Source organism: Heloderma suspectum, chromosome 3 (assembly GCF_057233095.1).
Source record: "Heloderma suspectum isolate Gila_16-S chromosome 3, 16-S_ref, whole genome shotgun sequence".
Taxonomy (NCBI): Eukaryota; Metazoa; Chordata; class Lepidosauria; order Squamata; family Helodermatidae; genus Heloderma; species Heloderma suspectum.
Genome location: NC_139460.1, coordinates 280,883,863 through 280,899,111, shown reverse-complemented (window position 1 = coordinate 280,899,111; position 15,249 = coordinate 280,883,863). Strand labels below are relative to the sequence as shown.

At 42.1% G+C, this 15,249-nt stretch overlaps 1 protein-coding gene across 1 annotated transcript in view; it reads left to right on the top strand.

The window, feature by feature from the left end:
• Positions 1–15,249, top strand: part of PAX3 (paired box 3) — a 158,217-nt gene that overhangs the window by 140,860 nt on the left and 2,108 nt on the right. The window contains exon 8 of the mRNA XM_084842023.1: positions 13,221–13,467. Within this exon, the coding sequence (XP_084698149.1) occupies positions 13,221–13,467 (247 nt within the window). The remainder of the gene's footprint in view (positions 1–13,220; positions 13,468–15,249) is intronic.

The following is a 15,249-nucleotide window of genomic DNA, read 5'->3' as shown; positions in this document are numbered from 1 at the left end:
ATACAAATCTAAGGTGCGACCACACTTGGAATACTGATATTGTAGAGCTGGAAAAAGTGCAGAAAAGTGCAGCTAAAATGATCAAGTGGCTGGAGCAACTCCTGTATGAGGAAACGTTAAAACAGTTGGGATTGTTTAGCTTAGAAAAAAGTAGGGTATGGGAGACATGACAGAGGTCTACAAAATTATGCATAGTGTGGAGAAAGTGGATAGGAAGACATTTTTCTCCATCTCTCATAATACTAGAACCCAAGATCATCCCATGAAGCTGACTGGTGGGAGATTTAGGACAGCTAAAAGGAAGTACTTCTCCACACAGCGCATAAACTATGGAATTCACTGCCACAAGGTGTAGTGATGTTCACCAACTTGGATGGCTTCAAAAGGGGGTTAGAAAAACTCCTAGGAGGAGAACTCTGTCAATGGCTACTAGGCTTGATGGCTATGCTACTTCTAGTACCAGAGGTGGGATGCCTATGTACATCAGTTGCCGGGCAACATGGGCAGGTGGGTGCTGTTGCACTCATATCCTGCTTGTGGTTTCCTGCTCAACAGCTGGTTGGTGACTGTGTGAACAGAATGCTGGACTAGATTGACCCTTGGTCTGATCCAGCATGGCTCTTCTTATATTCTTATGTTCTTATTGGTAGGGATGGGGGGAGAAATTTATTCAGTTTACAAATTTACCTAATTTTGCTCTTTTGAACCACCATGTGAACTGAAATTCAACTGAAAGGTCAAAATTTGCACTTCTCTGAATTTTGCAATGGAATTCTCCAATCAAATAATCTGTAGAAAATGAGTATATTAGGGAAAATAATATTCAAAAGTACATTGTATTAGGAAAAATGCTGGCATACACACACACACCCCAAAAATGTATCAAAATGCATGGACGGGAGAAGTGGGCACTAAATGCTTATGAATTTTCATGCAAATTTAAAAAAATCCCAAGGATCAGGAAAAACCAAACTTATGAATGGAAAAATGAGAAACTGAGAGAAACTGAAACTGACAGATTCTTCCATCCCTAATAAGTGAACAATGACAAAAAGTAACAATAACTGTTTTTTTTTAAACTAATAAATCTGAAACAGTAAGGGAGAGATTCATGGGACTGGAGCAAAGCTGGAAGAGCAATGTGTCATGGCAAGCAGGGGGAGCAAGACTCCAGTAGTAGGTAGGCAGACATTCCTTTAGAGATGCAGCTGATGGGATTGTGGGACTGGAAATTCTGAAGTACCTTGATGGCAAAGGATGCCAGAGTACATGCATGGCTTGCACATCATATTGCGTTATTTAGTGGCAGATGTCTGTGGAACGGGTGTGTGTGTGCCTTTAGTGAGACTAAGTAGGTGGAAGAGGTGAAGGGAAAGTTCTACAACTCCTGGGAAGAGAAAGTTCTACAACTCCCACACCCCAGCAGCGGCCCACTGACAAGACCTCCCTGGACTTGCTCCTCCTCTTCCACATTGCAACCTGCTTGTTCACCTGTCTCTCACTCTGGCCCAGACAGTGGTGATGGTGAGAAGGAGCAGCAATGGATGCCACTGCCTACTTGTTCACTGGCTCTCTACCTGTCAAATAAGCAAGTGGTAGCAATGATGAGAAACAGGGTGAGTAGGAATGGTGATGAGATGGTAGAATCATCAAGGAAGGGGGCCAATTAAGGTGTTTTGCCCAAGAGCCCTCAAAAATCTGGAGCCGGCCCTGCCCATATTCCTTTCTGCTCTAAGGATCTTTGCACAAAGTGTTGACCGGACCATGGATGCTGTCAAGTTTTGACAATGCGATTGACCTTTAGATTGTGTGTTTACAGCAGTCTTCCTCAACGTGGCTGTGGATGATGGAATGTGTGGTTCAGGTTGGAGGAGTCTGGTTTAGAGAGTAGGGTACTGAACAAGTGACGAGTCTCTGAACAAGTTATCAACACTCACAAAACCGATCTTTGTTAGATTGGTAGCACTGCACATCCCAGGGAGGATTCTTTAGAAACAGTTTTCTCATCTATGTGGATCAGAACTGAGTGAAATGCAGGCCCAGCAGCTCCTGAATTTAGAGTTGTTGGAGTGAATCCTAAAAATGCCCTTCTCCACTCTCAACTCTGATCAAGCCTGCATTTCTCATCAGGTTGATTGAGTATTCTTCTGCTATCTGCTTTGCTCATTATTACCTCATGGTGGTGAGACTTCTCTGTCACAAATGGTTGATCTTTACAGGAACAAGGAAGTGATTAATGGCGTCAGGATCTAATGTCAAGCATTGTTATGTTTGTATTTTTTCTTTTTTAAAAAAATCCTCCCCATCTCAGAGTGTGATCCAATAAAATTCTACTTTTAAAGTCTACCATGTCCGAGTGGAGATTAGTGCTGTGTAATGTATGTAAATTGGATAATTTTTGTCAGCTCTTCCTATTATGCATTCTGTGCATGTACTTACCAGCTACTGCTGTTTTCCTGAAACATATAGGATAAAGCAACTATGTGCTAATGGGTCTGTAGTCTGTTGATGTGGCATGTCAATTTCAGATCAATATTGTAACATTCCCCCCCCCCCCCCATCAGAAGCTTGTACTAGGACACAGGACAATGACACTGTCTACTGTCCTCTTTCTGACCAAAGTTGTGTGTGTGTGTGTGTGTGTGTGTGTGTGTGCATGTGTGTGTGTGTGTGTGTGCGCGCTCTTTGCTTTATTCGAGATTGACCCTGTAATAGGGTTTCATTCATTCATTCATTCATTCATTCATTCATTCATTCAAAGCATTTATACCCTGCTTTTCAGCCAGAAAAGCTCCTGGAGTGGCCCACAGATGAATGAAAGACAAGACAGTATCTGGCTTCAGGCTTCCATTCTAAAAAAAACCCCACAGTGCAAAAGGAAACAATGAGGTAGGGATGTCAGAGAATTCCGCGACAGATCTCGGTGAGGCCGAATGCCAGTGCATTCGGCCTCCCCAATCCATGAAAGGCACGTGGGATGAAGCCCCCAACCCACAAAAGGCGCGTGAAATGGAGCACTTACCTGCTCCCATCTGCGCTGCTTTGCGAATGGCGGCCGTCCTGCGGCCGCCATTCGCTTCCTCTTCCTAGCTGTGATAGGCTACGTAAATACTTATGTAGCCTATCACAGCTAACACAGGGACGCCATTTGAGTCCCTGCGGAGGCCGTGATAGACTACATAAGAATTTACGTAGCCTATCACAGCAGGGGGGAAAAAACCCAGCGTACGCAAATGGCGGAGGCTATCGCCATTTGCGTACGCTGGGTTTTTTTCCCCCTGCCGTGATAGGCTACGTAAATATTTACGTAGCCTATCATGGCTAAATACAGGGACGCAAATGGTGGCGGCTACAACAGCCACCATTTGCGTCCCTGCAGGGCTGCCCAGCAGCTGGATGTCAGATGTTGGATGTCGGCCGGAACCGGCTGGGCAGGATTCTGGGGGGGAGGACCGGATCGCCTCCCCCCCCCCGTTGAGGATTCCGGGGGGAGGGATGGAGCGCCTCCCCCCCAGCAGAAACAGAATGGAATGGAAGGTAAGTGTTCCGTCCATCCCTACAATGAGGAAGCGGGGAAAGGAAGCAAGCAAACTCAGGCACTAGCTCTTAATGTTACAAGTTTCTTACAATGACCAGGAGCAATGCAGCTGTAATGCTGTAATGGCTGTAGTGCAGCCAGATATTGTTGGTGTTCTTATCTTGACCAGCTTGAATAGAAGCAGCTCAAAGAGAGAAGGTGCCTCAGATAGCTGGACTCCCAGCTGAGCTGATAGAGTCACCTTGCTTCCTTGCTCGCTCTCTCCCCACTACAGCCTGATGGAATGACTGCTGGATGACTATTGAGGGAGAGGCAAAGCCCAATGGCTTCCGAGGACAGCTATGGTGACCCATCTCTCCCTCTTCCAGAGCCTGATGGAGTGGTTTTAACTTTAAAGATAACATAGGAAAAAGCACATCTTAGTAATTTATTCTACACTATCATGTCTTGCATATAAAAAGAACAGAGGGTTCTACCCTTAAAGGCAGCCTAAAAATCACAGACAGACAGACAGCATTTGTCATTATCAAGAGCCAGCCCTACCTTTAGGCAGAGTGAACTGGCTGCCTCAGCAGCTGATGAGTGAGGTGGCTGCCTCATGAAAGGGAAGAAATTTGTTTGTTTGTTTGTTGTTGTTGTTGTTATTTATTCTCTGAGGGAGAGGGTTCCTGGGATTTTCAGGCTAGCCTTGGGAACTATGCATCTTTACTAAGTGGTGGTAGAGGGTGTGTATTTCATTTACTGTTCTGTCTCAGGCAGCTGAATGTCTTGAGTCCTGATTTTGGCATCACCTTGCCATTTTTGAAAGTTTAGGACTGGCATCCTTAGAAGTTGCCATTTTGGAACATTACTTTAATGAAAGCTGTGTATCATATTGGAGCAGGTGGCAGCTTCAGGAGCCACTGGGGTTTTAGGAAAGCATCCTGAGGCCGTAGAAATGTACATAAAAATAGTCAGGTTTGGAAACAGCAGGTAAAGGCCTACAAAATGAGCAGAAATGGGTATGGAAGAACATGTGTGGCAATCCACAATTTCTTCCAATATTACCATGTGTCTTTCCAAATTAGAGAGAAAGGAAATGAGGAATAAATCTTGTTTCGGCTAAAGCAGGTAAAGGAGACCATGAATGCAGCATGCATTGTACGGGGTCCTGAAGATTGGAGGTTTTTGATTTAGAAACAACGCTGCTGACTATTTACAACTGGACACAAGAATCCAGTGAAGGTCTTTGGACAGAAGATGTTTTAGTCCAGTAGAAGTTAGTTGGGCTAGATAATCCTAAACCTAAATCCAGGTATGCCATTGACTTTAGTCTGCAAAAGCCAGTCATAGATTTCTCTATTTCCTCATGAACAATTCAGTGAAATGCTTATGTACTGCAGCAGTTAACCAATGATATGTATACAAGAAAGTGCAACACTCTTTTCAGTATTTTTAGTGATGCTTGAGAAAAACAGAGGGGGATGGGGGGGGGAGAGAAAGAATATTGGTGCAATATACTAGAGGGTGACCCTTTCACCTGTTATTACTTGATCGTAATTTTACTGGTTGCACTTAACTGGTTTGCAACAAGAGGTGATAAATCTCAGCATATAGTTGGAAAAGTGACCCTAATTTGTCTTGTAGCAACCAGGCAGCCTGATCCTATGTTGTTGCTATCATATAGAGACTACCTATTCAAGGTCTTAACTCCAGAGGGAGGTTCAGTAAGCCCCTGAGCCCCACACACCCATCTTAGTTGGCCAAACCTCAGGGAGTGACTAGGAACAATAGTCCCTGACTGAATGATGGCGCATCTCTCTCTCTCTCTCTCTCTCTCTCTCTCTCTCTCTCAATAAATAAATAAATAAATAAATGTAGGCTGCAATCCTATGTATTTAGACTGAAATAAAATCTTTTTTCTGTCTAAACATGCATAAGTTTCACCCTAAATGTGTGTGTGTGTGTGTGTGTGCTCTCTCTCTCTCTCTCTCTCTCTCTCTCAAAGAGAGTAATCCTGTGGTCCTGGGAACGCATCTCAGGGGCCATAGGATTCTTGGAGTCCCCCCTCTGAGGCCATAAACTACAATGACCACAGAAGGGGGACTCTGGAATCTGATCCCTCCCCCTGGCTCCTCAGCCAGGCAGCTGCCTCACAAAGAACCGCATTGGCTGCTTTCCAAGGTTGCAAAAGCAGCCTTGGAGGACTTCCGAGAGGTCTGAAAGGGCGTGTTCTGGTGGGGGGGGAGAGGAGATATTAGGATACAATGTTTCCTATGGCCTCTTCAGCCCCAGCCCTACTCCCAGCAATGAGTACTCCAGATGGGCTCAGAGGCCTGTCTAGAGGAAAAATAAATAAAGGAGGATGGAGAAGCAAAAATCACCTCCATCAGTCCTCCTGCCCTGCTGGCAGGGCTTTGGGTACTCGGAAGCCTCTGACATCGGAGGCTTCTGTCTAGCAAGGGCACAACCCATAGGATTGTACCGTTAATATATTAGATATTGTTGATATATATCAATATATTATATAATATACATTATATATTATATAATGATGATCAGAAGAAGGAGATGATATCGTATAAAGATGATGATCAGAAGCAGAAGTAAATATATAGTGCTTTTGAGTGTTTAAAGTGATTCACATACATTACCTCTGTAATCCTTACAATAATCACATAAAGGATGATATTGTTAGCATTATTATACCTATCTTGCAAGTGGGACAGGATGGGGGTGGGGAGGTTGAGTGGTGCTTAGGCTGAGAGATAGTGGCTTGCCTAAGGCCACCTAAGGGAGTTCATGGTTGCAGGCAGATTGTCACTTTAAAGGCTGCTTTCCTTGGCACGTGTTTACGTCGCATGGGAATCTATGAGATGGACTGCAGAAAGTCATCTTTTTGGTGTGTGTGTGTGTAATTTTGGTGCTGAGGGGAATAGGGAGGGGGTTTCCCAGTGAAAAGAGTTCACAGCAGGTAATGCCATCCATCTTAGCAACAGTTTGAAATGTTCAGTGTGGTGATGAATGAGGGTATCTGACCCACATCTGTTTTACATTAGAATGGAACACTGCCCTGACATCTTTAGGAGCATTTGTCAAGCTTCCCTGGACAGAGCTTCTGTAAATTACATGCCACAAATGTGTCAGGGTCAGATAAGAGGATATCATTAACTCCACTAAAGTTTACTCATGATTCTGTCAGTTCAACTTAATACGTGAACAGCCAACAATTTTCTTTGTGCCGTTTCATTAAATCTTTCAATCAGGGTGAATGAGAGGGAAAAAATGTATAACTGTAGCCCCAAAATATAGCACATGTTTGTCTCCCATAAATCATATTAATTTCAGACATGGTTACAGAGCATATTAAATGCAGGCATGCGTAAATGAATTAAAACATGTGAGAATTTTATGATGCCTATGGTATGTCTGACTTGCTATAATACCAGTCATATTAAGTGGCATTGCATTTCATTTCAGTGGAATAAACTTTAAATGGGGGTTTACATAGTTGAGAATAGATGGGTCTCCTATAATCACCTGATAAAAAGGCAGAAGTTGCCTACATGTATTTAAACTTTCATCACCCACCTCTCCTTAAATACAAAGGGTCAGATCTTCAGCTGTTGTGGGATAGAACCATGCTTCACACTAGTTGAGCTCCTTTAATATTATTGGAAATTACAACATATTTGTATAATATTGGATATTTTCCCAGTCCACTGCATTTATTAGCAAGTTTGGGATTCGATATTTGGCAGTCTGTGCTCAATGCAGAAAATGGAACCCACAACATATTTTTAGGGAGGAAGGGTGAAATATATTTGATAAATATTTTGACAATGGTAACCAAAAGTATTAAACCATCTGGGATGTGGAAAATAAGTTTTCCCATTTAATGTGTTCCCAGTTCTACATCAGTTTCTCCGAGAAGAAGAATATTTTGCCATGCATTTCTGCAGCAAGAAAACTTTGTTGAAAACTAATGCCAATGAATCATTTAATATAATTAAGGGCACAATCCTATGGACACTTGCCTCCCTGTCCTTCAATCTCCTATATTTTAGCTAGACAGGCTTTTACATCCTCTGGGTGCCTGGTAGACAAAGGGAGTGATTTATACATTTAATAAATACAAATATACATACATAAAATATTGCATTTCTTATGAAGAAAATCTTGATATCATATGCAACATAGGAAATACTTTATTTTCACCTAATGCTTTAATCACATAAAACCTGAGGATTTGATTTTTTATTTCAGTGGGAGGAAAGGTTTTTGCTTTTATTCCCAAAGAGAGTAGGATCCAGTTCAGCAGTATGCTTGATTCAACTGAAATCTAAGTACCTGGGCAGGAGAGAACTGAATGAAGCCCATCGGGGAAAAGGAAATCCTAAATCAGACTGAACTTCTGAGTTTTTTCTTGATGGCTTTCTGAAACCATTTAACAGGAAGGAATCCATATCCAAAACAGCTAACAAGTGTGTCTATATTTCTGTGTCTCATATATTTGTTTCCCTTTTTTATTCATATTTGGAAGCTCAAAGTGGATTATTATTAAAATGTATAATGCATATAATGAAATTAAAATAAATCTCAATTCCATAGAATTAAACCAAAACAACATTTTCTACTCCTTCTAGCAGCCTGTTAAAATTGTGTTACCATAGTGGAGAACATAAAATTATATTTTTTCCCTCTGAAATAAAATAAGTTAAAACAACAGAAGCAGCAGCAGCAACAACAAAACAAACCACTATATTTTATAGAGATGTATATTTTTCTCTTTTGATAGTTTACCGTTGGCATATATTTGTAAAATAAAATATATGTGGAGAAAAATCTTTTAGAAATTGTTTCAGAAAAGCCACAGGATTGTAGTTGGAAAAGCTCTACTATACCTTAGTTTACATAAGCAGAAGCTTTGGTCCAAGTGCTGGACACTTCTTATGCCATGCGGTACATAATTTACTCCCCCTAAAGTACTTAGGAAATGGAGGTGCTCAGTATATCTCAGGATAAGTCCTCTAATAGCTTTCCTAACAAAGTGATTAGGTGGAAGCCAGCCATGCCCTTCCTGTAAGTCCTTGTATTGGTGCTATAAGGTCATGACACATACCACAAGACAGAGTTTCTGCCTTTAGGCTACTTTCCTTATAACTTTCAAAGAGAAAAGGCCCAAAATCTAATTATCTAGATGCTAATCAACTGCAGCATGAATCTGAAAGTCTCTGAAGATATTTCTGAGATGACAATTTTGATTCTGACCTGTTGTTGTTGTTGTTGCTATTATTATTGCTTCAACATTTAGTAGTATATGGATAAATTAGATAGCACGTACACTTAGTGGACATGACAGGAAAAAGTGAGTTAATGTGCAAATTTAAATTAATTTACCTCATGTTATAATGAACTGACAAGATATGTACCTTACAGTGAACAACAGTAATTTAGTGAATGTTGATATCCATTAAAAGTGAAGTCTGAATTCCAGATATAACAAGAATACCACGTAGAGAGAAGGGACACCATCTCTTGTTGAAATGAATGGGAGTTCCTCAAGAGCACAACTTTACCCTAATCTATCTCACACAATTGTGGGCCAAAGCACCACTTTGACACCCACTCTTGTGTTCCTTAGAGGTAGGCTGGAATACAGCATAATAAAGGCAACATAACAACCACAAGAACAACAATAAAAAATACTTTCTCTATACCTACTCAGGAATAATGGTTTGAGAATTTAGCTCAGTGTGCTGCAATCTGATGCCTTCCATATGTGTTGAACTACAAGTCCCATCACCCCAGTCAGCATGTTCTGGGGTGATGGGAGTTGTATTTCAACACATATGGAGGGCACTGATTTGGGGTGGGCTGATCTAGCTTATGAACCATACGTGTTTTCTACAGTCATGCATTTGCATTTGGCTCCCTAACAACTTCAGTGTATCCCTGTGATGAAGGTTGGAGAATTAAGTGTGGGAACACATCTCCACTTACCATGTGATTGCTGTTCAAAAGCTCCCCATGGCAGTCCCACTGCTCTAGCTGATGTGGTGAGCCTAGCATCCATTGTTTCCCTGCAGCTGTGGAAACATGGTGATGCTTGGCTGAGCACCTAGAAAGAGTCGATACTATAGACAGGCATTTATAACCAACCAGAATAAGGACAGTTATTAAGTAGCAGTCAATGATAAGTGCCAGTGTCCACTTTGTGGCCACAATCTTGCTCACATAATTGGGAGTAGGTTCCATTAAAGTGATTGGGATTTATTTCTGAGTAAACATGCATATAATAGGGCTGCATAAAGCTAATACCCAGCTTCCAAAGACAAAGCCGGCAATTCAAAAGGATTTGAAAGCAAAGGCATGTACAAATGCAAATTTTGTCTTTAAAAATTTTGTCTTTAAAAAACCCTGATCTTGCAACCCTGTTGATATTGGGTGGCTGTGGTGGGTTTGAAAGGCGGCCCTTGGATTCTGAAGTTCCAGTTTTAAAGCAACCCAGTAACTGGACATAGCTGGGGGTTGGCATTTGCATCAGTCAGCAAATATGTGCCCCGAAGCTGCAAAACTGGGAGGAGGATGAGCAGGATTTGACCAGTTATGATGACTACAGGAAATAGACATCCCTGGTTCTAAACAATTAGGAGTGTATAGGGCATTCTTTTCCATTCTTTTTTTTTTATCAGATCTTCTGGACCAAACATGGACCTCGACCCAATCTGCAGTTGAAGTCCATACATTTCCAAGCTTGCAATGTGATTCGCAGACTCCCCCGCCCCAAAATGCATCTGACACCATGCACACATTTGAAAAATGCACATGAAAAATGCATTCTCTTGAAAAGTGCACACAAATATGCTATAATTAATGGGAGAGTAACAAGTACATTTCAAAGATGCACACAACTGATGTGTATATTTGGAAAAATGTGCATGAAAATATGCACAGATTTTCATGCGAAAACAAAAAAACAAGCTTGCAATCTGACATGGACTTGAGTTGGAACAAGCTTCAAGATCAAATTCAGAGAGCTTTTGTGAGCTTGAGTTTTGCTGATTCACAATTCTCTACAAACAACTTCTCAAGGAATGGTTGTAACACAAGAATGAGAAATTGTAGGTTGATGCAGTTTATTGAGCTATGCTAGTTCTCTGATAAGTAATGTGTACTTTAGACTCTAGTCAAATCATGAAGGTTGTGGCAAAGTAAATATCTTCTAGACTTGCCGTTTTCAATGTAAATGTTAACTTAGACTTTGAATGAAAGTTCTTTTTTCCTGTTTCTTTTCTCAGTCTTGAAAAGATAAATTTCCAGATGCTAAACAAATTTACTCAGAAGCTGGCCCTACCGAGTTTAGTGGTTCTTACTTTCTAGCAAGCAAATTTAAGATGGTAGATTAATTCAAAGGCACTGAACCTCAAAACACTTATGCCAGTAAGCAGAAAAGTTTATGACCATACAGAAGGCTTCCCCAACCTGGTGCCCTCCAGATGCTTTGGACTACAACTCCCAGCATTCCTCACCACTGGCCATGCTGGCTGGGGCCAATGGGAGTTGAACAGGCAGAACTGGAAGTTTTCAGCACAGACGTCATATGTAGCCATACGATATTATTTTGTGAACTGGGAAAAAGAAGCATTGAAGATTTGCAATGGCCATCTGAAAGTAGGAAATGCCCTTAAAGAAATGAATTTTCATTTCAAAATAAGAAAAATATACCATCGCTAATGGCTTTTGCTTTCTAACTGTACAATCCTATGCATGTTTACTCAGAAATAAATGCCATTGTATTCAATAGGGGTTACTCCCAGGTAAGTGTGCATAGAATTGTGCTCTAAATGTTTGAGAGGCGGTTCGTTAAAAACAAAAATAAACAAACAACCCTCACCTTGAACTTCAACAAGGCATTTCTAGTTCTTTTGGCTTCCTTTGATCTGGCATCTGGTTTTAGTTTCCCTTGTAAATAAAAAGTCATAATTTCTCAATCAACTGTAAGGAAAGTTGCAGCTTAGATTTCATGCTGTTTTTTTTTTTTTTGCTCGCAGTGCCTGGCATCTTTGTCCTATAGATCACCTGCAGCTGCAGATATAGCGACTAGCACCACTGCAGCCAGAATTCAGTCCTATGTGTAGTGTTTGGCTCATCTGCTTCTCAGGACCGAACTAGACATTACTAAACTCTTCTTCTAAAGCAGCTGCCGTGGGGGGAGGGCAAGTGTATTTGGATCACAATTACAGGGGAAGGCGGCTCTGACCCTTTCCCCGCATCCTGCTCCTATTTGACACAGAGGGAGAAACATGCAGGCACCTCTCTGCAGCTTCTAGAGGGAGAGGATGATATGGGCCAGGGTCCTACTGCTGCAGCTACTTCTACAAGAAGAAAAATACGTCTAAACATGGATCTCCTATATAAGGTCCAGCTATCTTCTAAGGGAAACCACAGTCTAAGAGAATTTCTATACAAGGCTTTGATTGCATTCTCATGATGGGTCACTCATAGAAGTTTGTGGGTCCTTTACACGAGTCAACCTCCAAGGCATCTCCCACACTCCCCCCCCCCTTATCCCATTTTTTAAAAGATTGGAGATAACCTAATAAGGAACATTAATCCGATATATCAGCTGTGTGTAATTATGCAGTTCCACTATAACCACAGCACTATCTAGTGGCTCTAAAATGAAAAATATAGAACTTGCCGAGAAAGGAATTCCCTGATTCAAAGCACGTGTCTATCCATGTAAAGGAGCCTGAGCTTAATCCCACAAAGAATCCAGAAGCAGAAGCCCTGGTAAGGGTATGGGATTTTAGCCTCTAAGAAAGAGTATCCTATCCACTACTAGAAGGTGACTGAAAAAAATCACCCTCCAATGGGAAACCAGCTTTGTGAAACCACCCTTTCAATTAGGCCAATATTGGTTGTCTGCTTAGAAAAACTAGTGCTTTACAAATAGTTGTGATGAAGATGGGTTCAGTTTATGTATTTCCATAAACCAGGGTTGGGGAACCTCACACCTGGGAGCCAAATCTGGCCCACCTGTGGCCCCAATCCAGCCCTCCAGGGTTCCCCAGATAGCCACTCGCCCTTCCCCTGGGTCCACCCTCTTTCTGCCAACCACCAGCCATTTGGTGGTTTCCTGGCTTTTGTGCATTTTTTTCCCCCATTCTGAAAGGTTGAAATGCCTCTCCTAAGGCTGAGTTACTGGCAGTAGGAACTTTAGGCTATCATATGCTGGTGTATTTGTATTTTGGGGCCTATCTCCTTTCCTTTGGCCCTGCCCCCTTTGCCTTCAGCCCCACCCACCAGGGGAATGCAGCCCCCCAGAGCTTGCCTGAAATTGAACTTGGCCCTCAGGCTGAAAGAGGTTCCTCATCCCTGCCAGAACTTAAAATATGTAAAACCATTGTGACATATGATCAGACAATATAAAGCAAAAAAAAAAAGGTATTTTCATATGCTACATAAGATTTTGTGTTTGGAGGGGATGTGCTGGTGGTGAAAGAATGCCATAAGTTACTACTTAAGGCATAGGACATGTCTATTTCCCCTTAGAATTAGAGGTCAAAATACCAAGTAATAGATACCCTAAGAAATGAAATAAGAGACTGCAGTACTCTTGTGCATTGCTTAAAATATAGTTGTTCATGCCTGTTAACCTCTTTCTCTCTCTCTCCCCCTCCCCCTCTCTTTATTTTAGGTAATGGGCCTCTTAACTAACCATGGTGGTGTACCTCACCAGCCCCAAACTGATTATGCCTTGTCACCATTAACTGGGGGCTTAGAACCAACCACGACAGTATCAGCTAGCTGCAGTCAAAGACTAGATCATATGAAAAGTTTAGACAGTCTGCCTACATCCCAGTCATACTGCCCACCAACATACAGCACCACTGGTTATAGTATGGACCCTGTTACAGGATATCAGTATGGACAATATGGACAAAGTGAGTATTATATCATTCCCCTGTGTGTGTGTGTGTGTGTGTGCGCGTGCGTGTGCGCGTGTGTGTGTGTGTGCGCGCGCGCATGTGTGTACGCCAGTTCCTCAGGTTCTGTGTTTTTGTCATATCTTGGCATCACAGGGTGACACCTGAATGGGCCATATGCAGGCCACCCCTGCATCATGTCAGCTCTATGCAAAATATCACTCTGAACTGGCTCATGTCTAGCTTGGGCAAGATAGGGAATCAAGGGCAGAATTATGCAGCTGAAGGGGTGGGGCTATGTAGATAGGGGCAGGCTCAGTTCTCAGTAGTGTCTCTGTTGTGTCCAATCGCACAAAGTAATGAGGCTGCAGTATCAGGCATAGTTGGAAGACTCATCTTCTGCCTCAAAAACTGCCAGTGGTCTTTGCAGATCCCATCCTCTCATAATGATAGATGCTGGGGTTTTTTTTATTTTATCAGGTTGTATTTTCATATCATATTATAATGTTGTATTTTTATATATATTGTGTTGTATAGACATTTTTAAGCCACCCTGAGGAAACGCTTTATAAGGGGGGAGGGGTATAATAAATAAATGATTGGTATTATGGAAACTGTATTTTATCAGGGCTGAAGAGCCCAAGTTCAACACACCTTTAGCATGAGAACTCTTTAGGTGATGTTTGCCAGAGGGGTATAATTTAGCTTCTATTCCACATCTATAAATAGAGCTGATAAGGTTGCACATGAATAGTACCTTAATTCAACCCTTTGCTGACCATAGGGTTAGCAAACATCTGTGTTCTCAATGGCCATGCTATGCTATTCTCTAGAGAGAGGTCAGGGAGGGAAGGGCAAAAGCATACTTTTGACAGTTGGGCAGACCCTTTCAGGGACAGCTCCACGTTTCTGAGGGCTCTTGGGCAAGACACCTTCAATGGGCCCCCTTCCTATGTAAGTCTACTTTTTCACTGCCATTATCACCAGCTGCTATTGTTCCTCTTCTTTCTCATTATTGCTACCACTTGCTTGCTCACCACCACTGTTGTCTGGGCCAGAGCAGAAGGCCAGTGAACCAGCAGGTTGCAATGACGAAAAGGAAGACATGGCTCTTGTCAGTAGGCCCCCGCTTTGGTGTGGGTCCTTGGCAGGTGCCCAGCCATGCCTACCCTTGATGCCAGCCCTGTCTATCGATATGCCTACCATATCTCTATGGGAGGCATATCATATATACCCTAAGATCATCTTCAGAGGTCCTTCTCTGGGCACTCCCACCAGAGGAGGTGAGGTGGGTGACTACTAAAGAGAAGGCCTTTTCAGTGGTGGCACCCCAGTTGTGGAATGCCCTCCGCAAAGAAGCTCACCTGGCACCTATGTTATGGTCTTTTCGGTGCCAGGTGAAGATCTTTTTCTTCTCCCAGTCTTTTGACTCCTTCTATTTTAAAAACTGTTAGTGCCTTTTTAGAACTTTGTACCGCTGCTGGCTTTTGCTTTGGTTTGCACTTTGATTTTATTGTTTTACACCTTTTAGATTTTTATATTATGTTCTGTATTTTATGGTTTTAAATGTTTTGTGAGTTTCCCACAGTGCTTCAGCTATAGGGTGGTATTGAAATGTAATAAATAAAGTTAGTGCTATTTAGCAGTAAGAACTTCATAGTTACGCAGCGCTTGTGCAGTGTTCCAGGGGTGCGTATTTTCAAAATACCAAAAGAGATGTTAACACTGAGTTGTGGAATCTCACCCAAATCCAAGTTTGCTTGGGTAAATAATTCTTTCAAGTGAAACTGTGGGAATTTT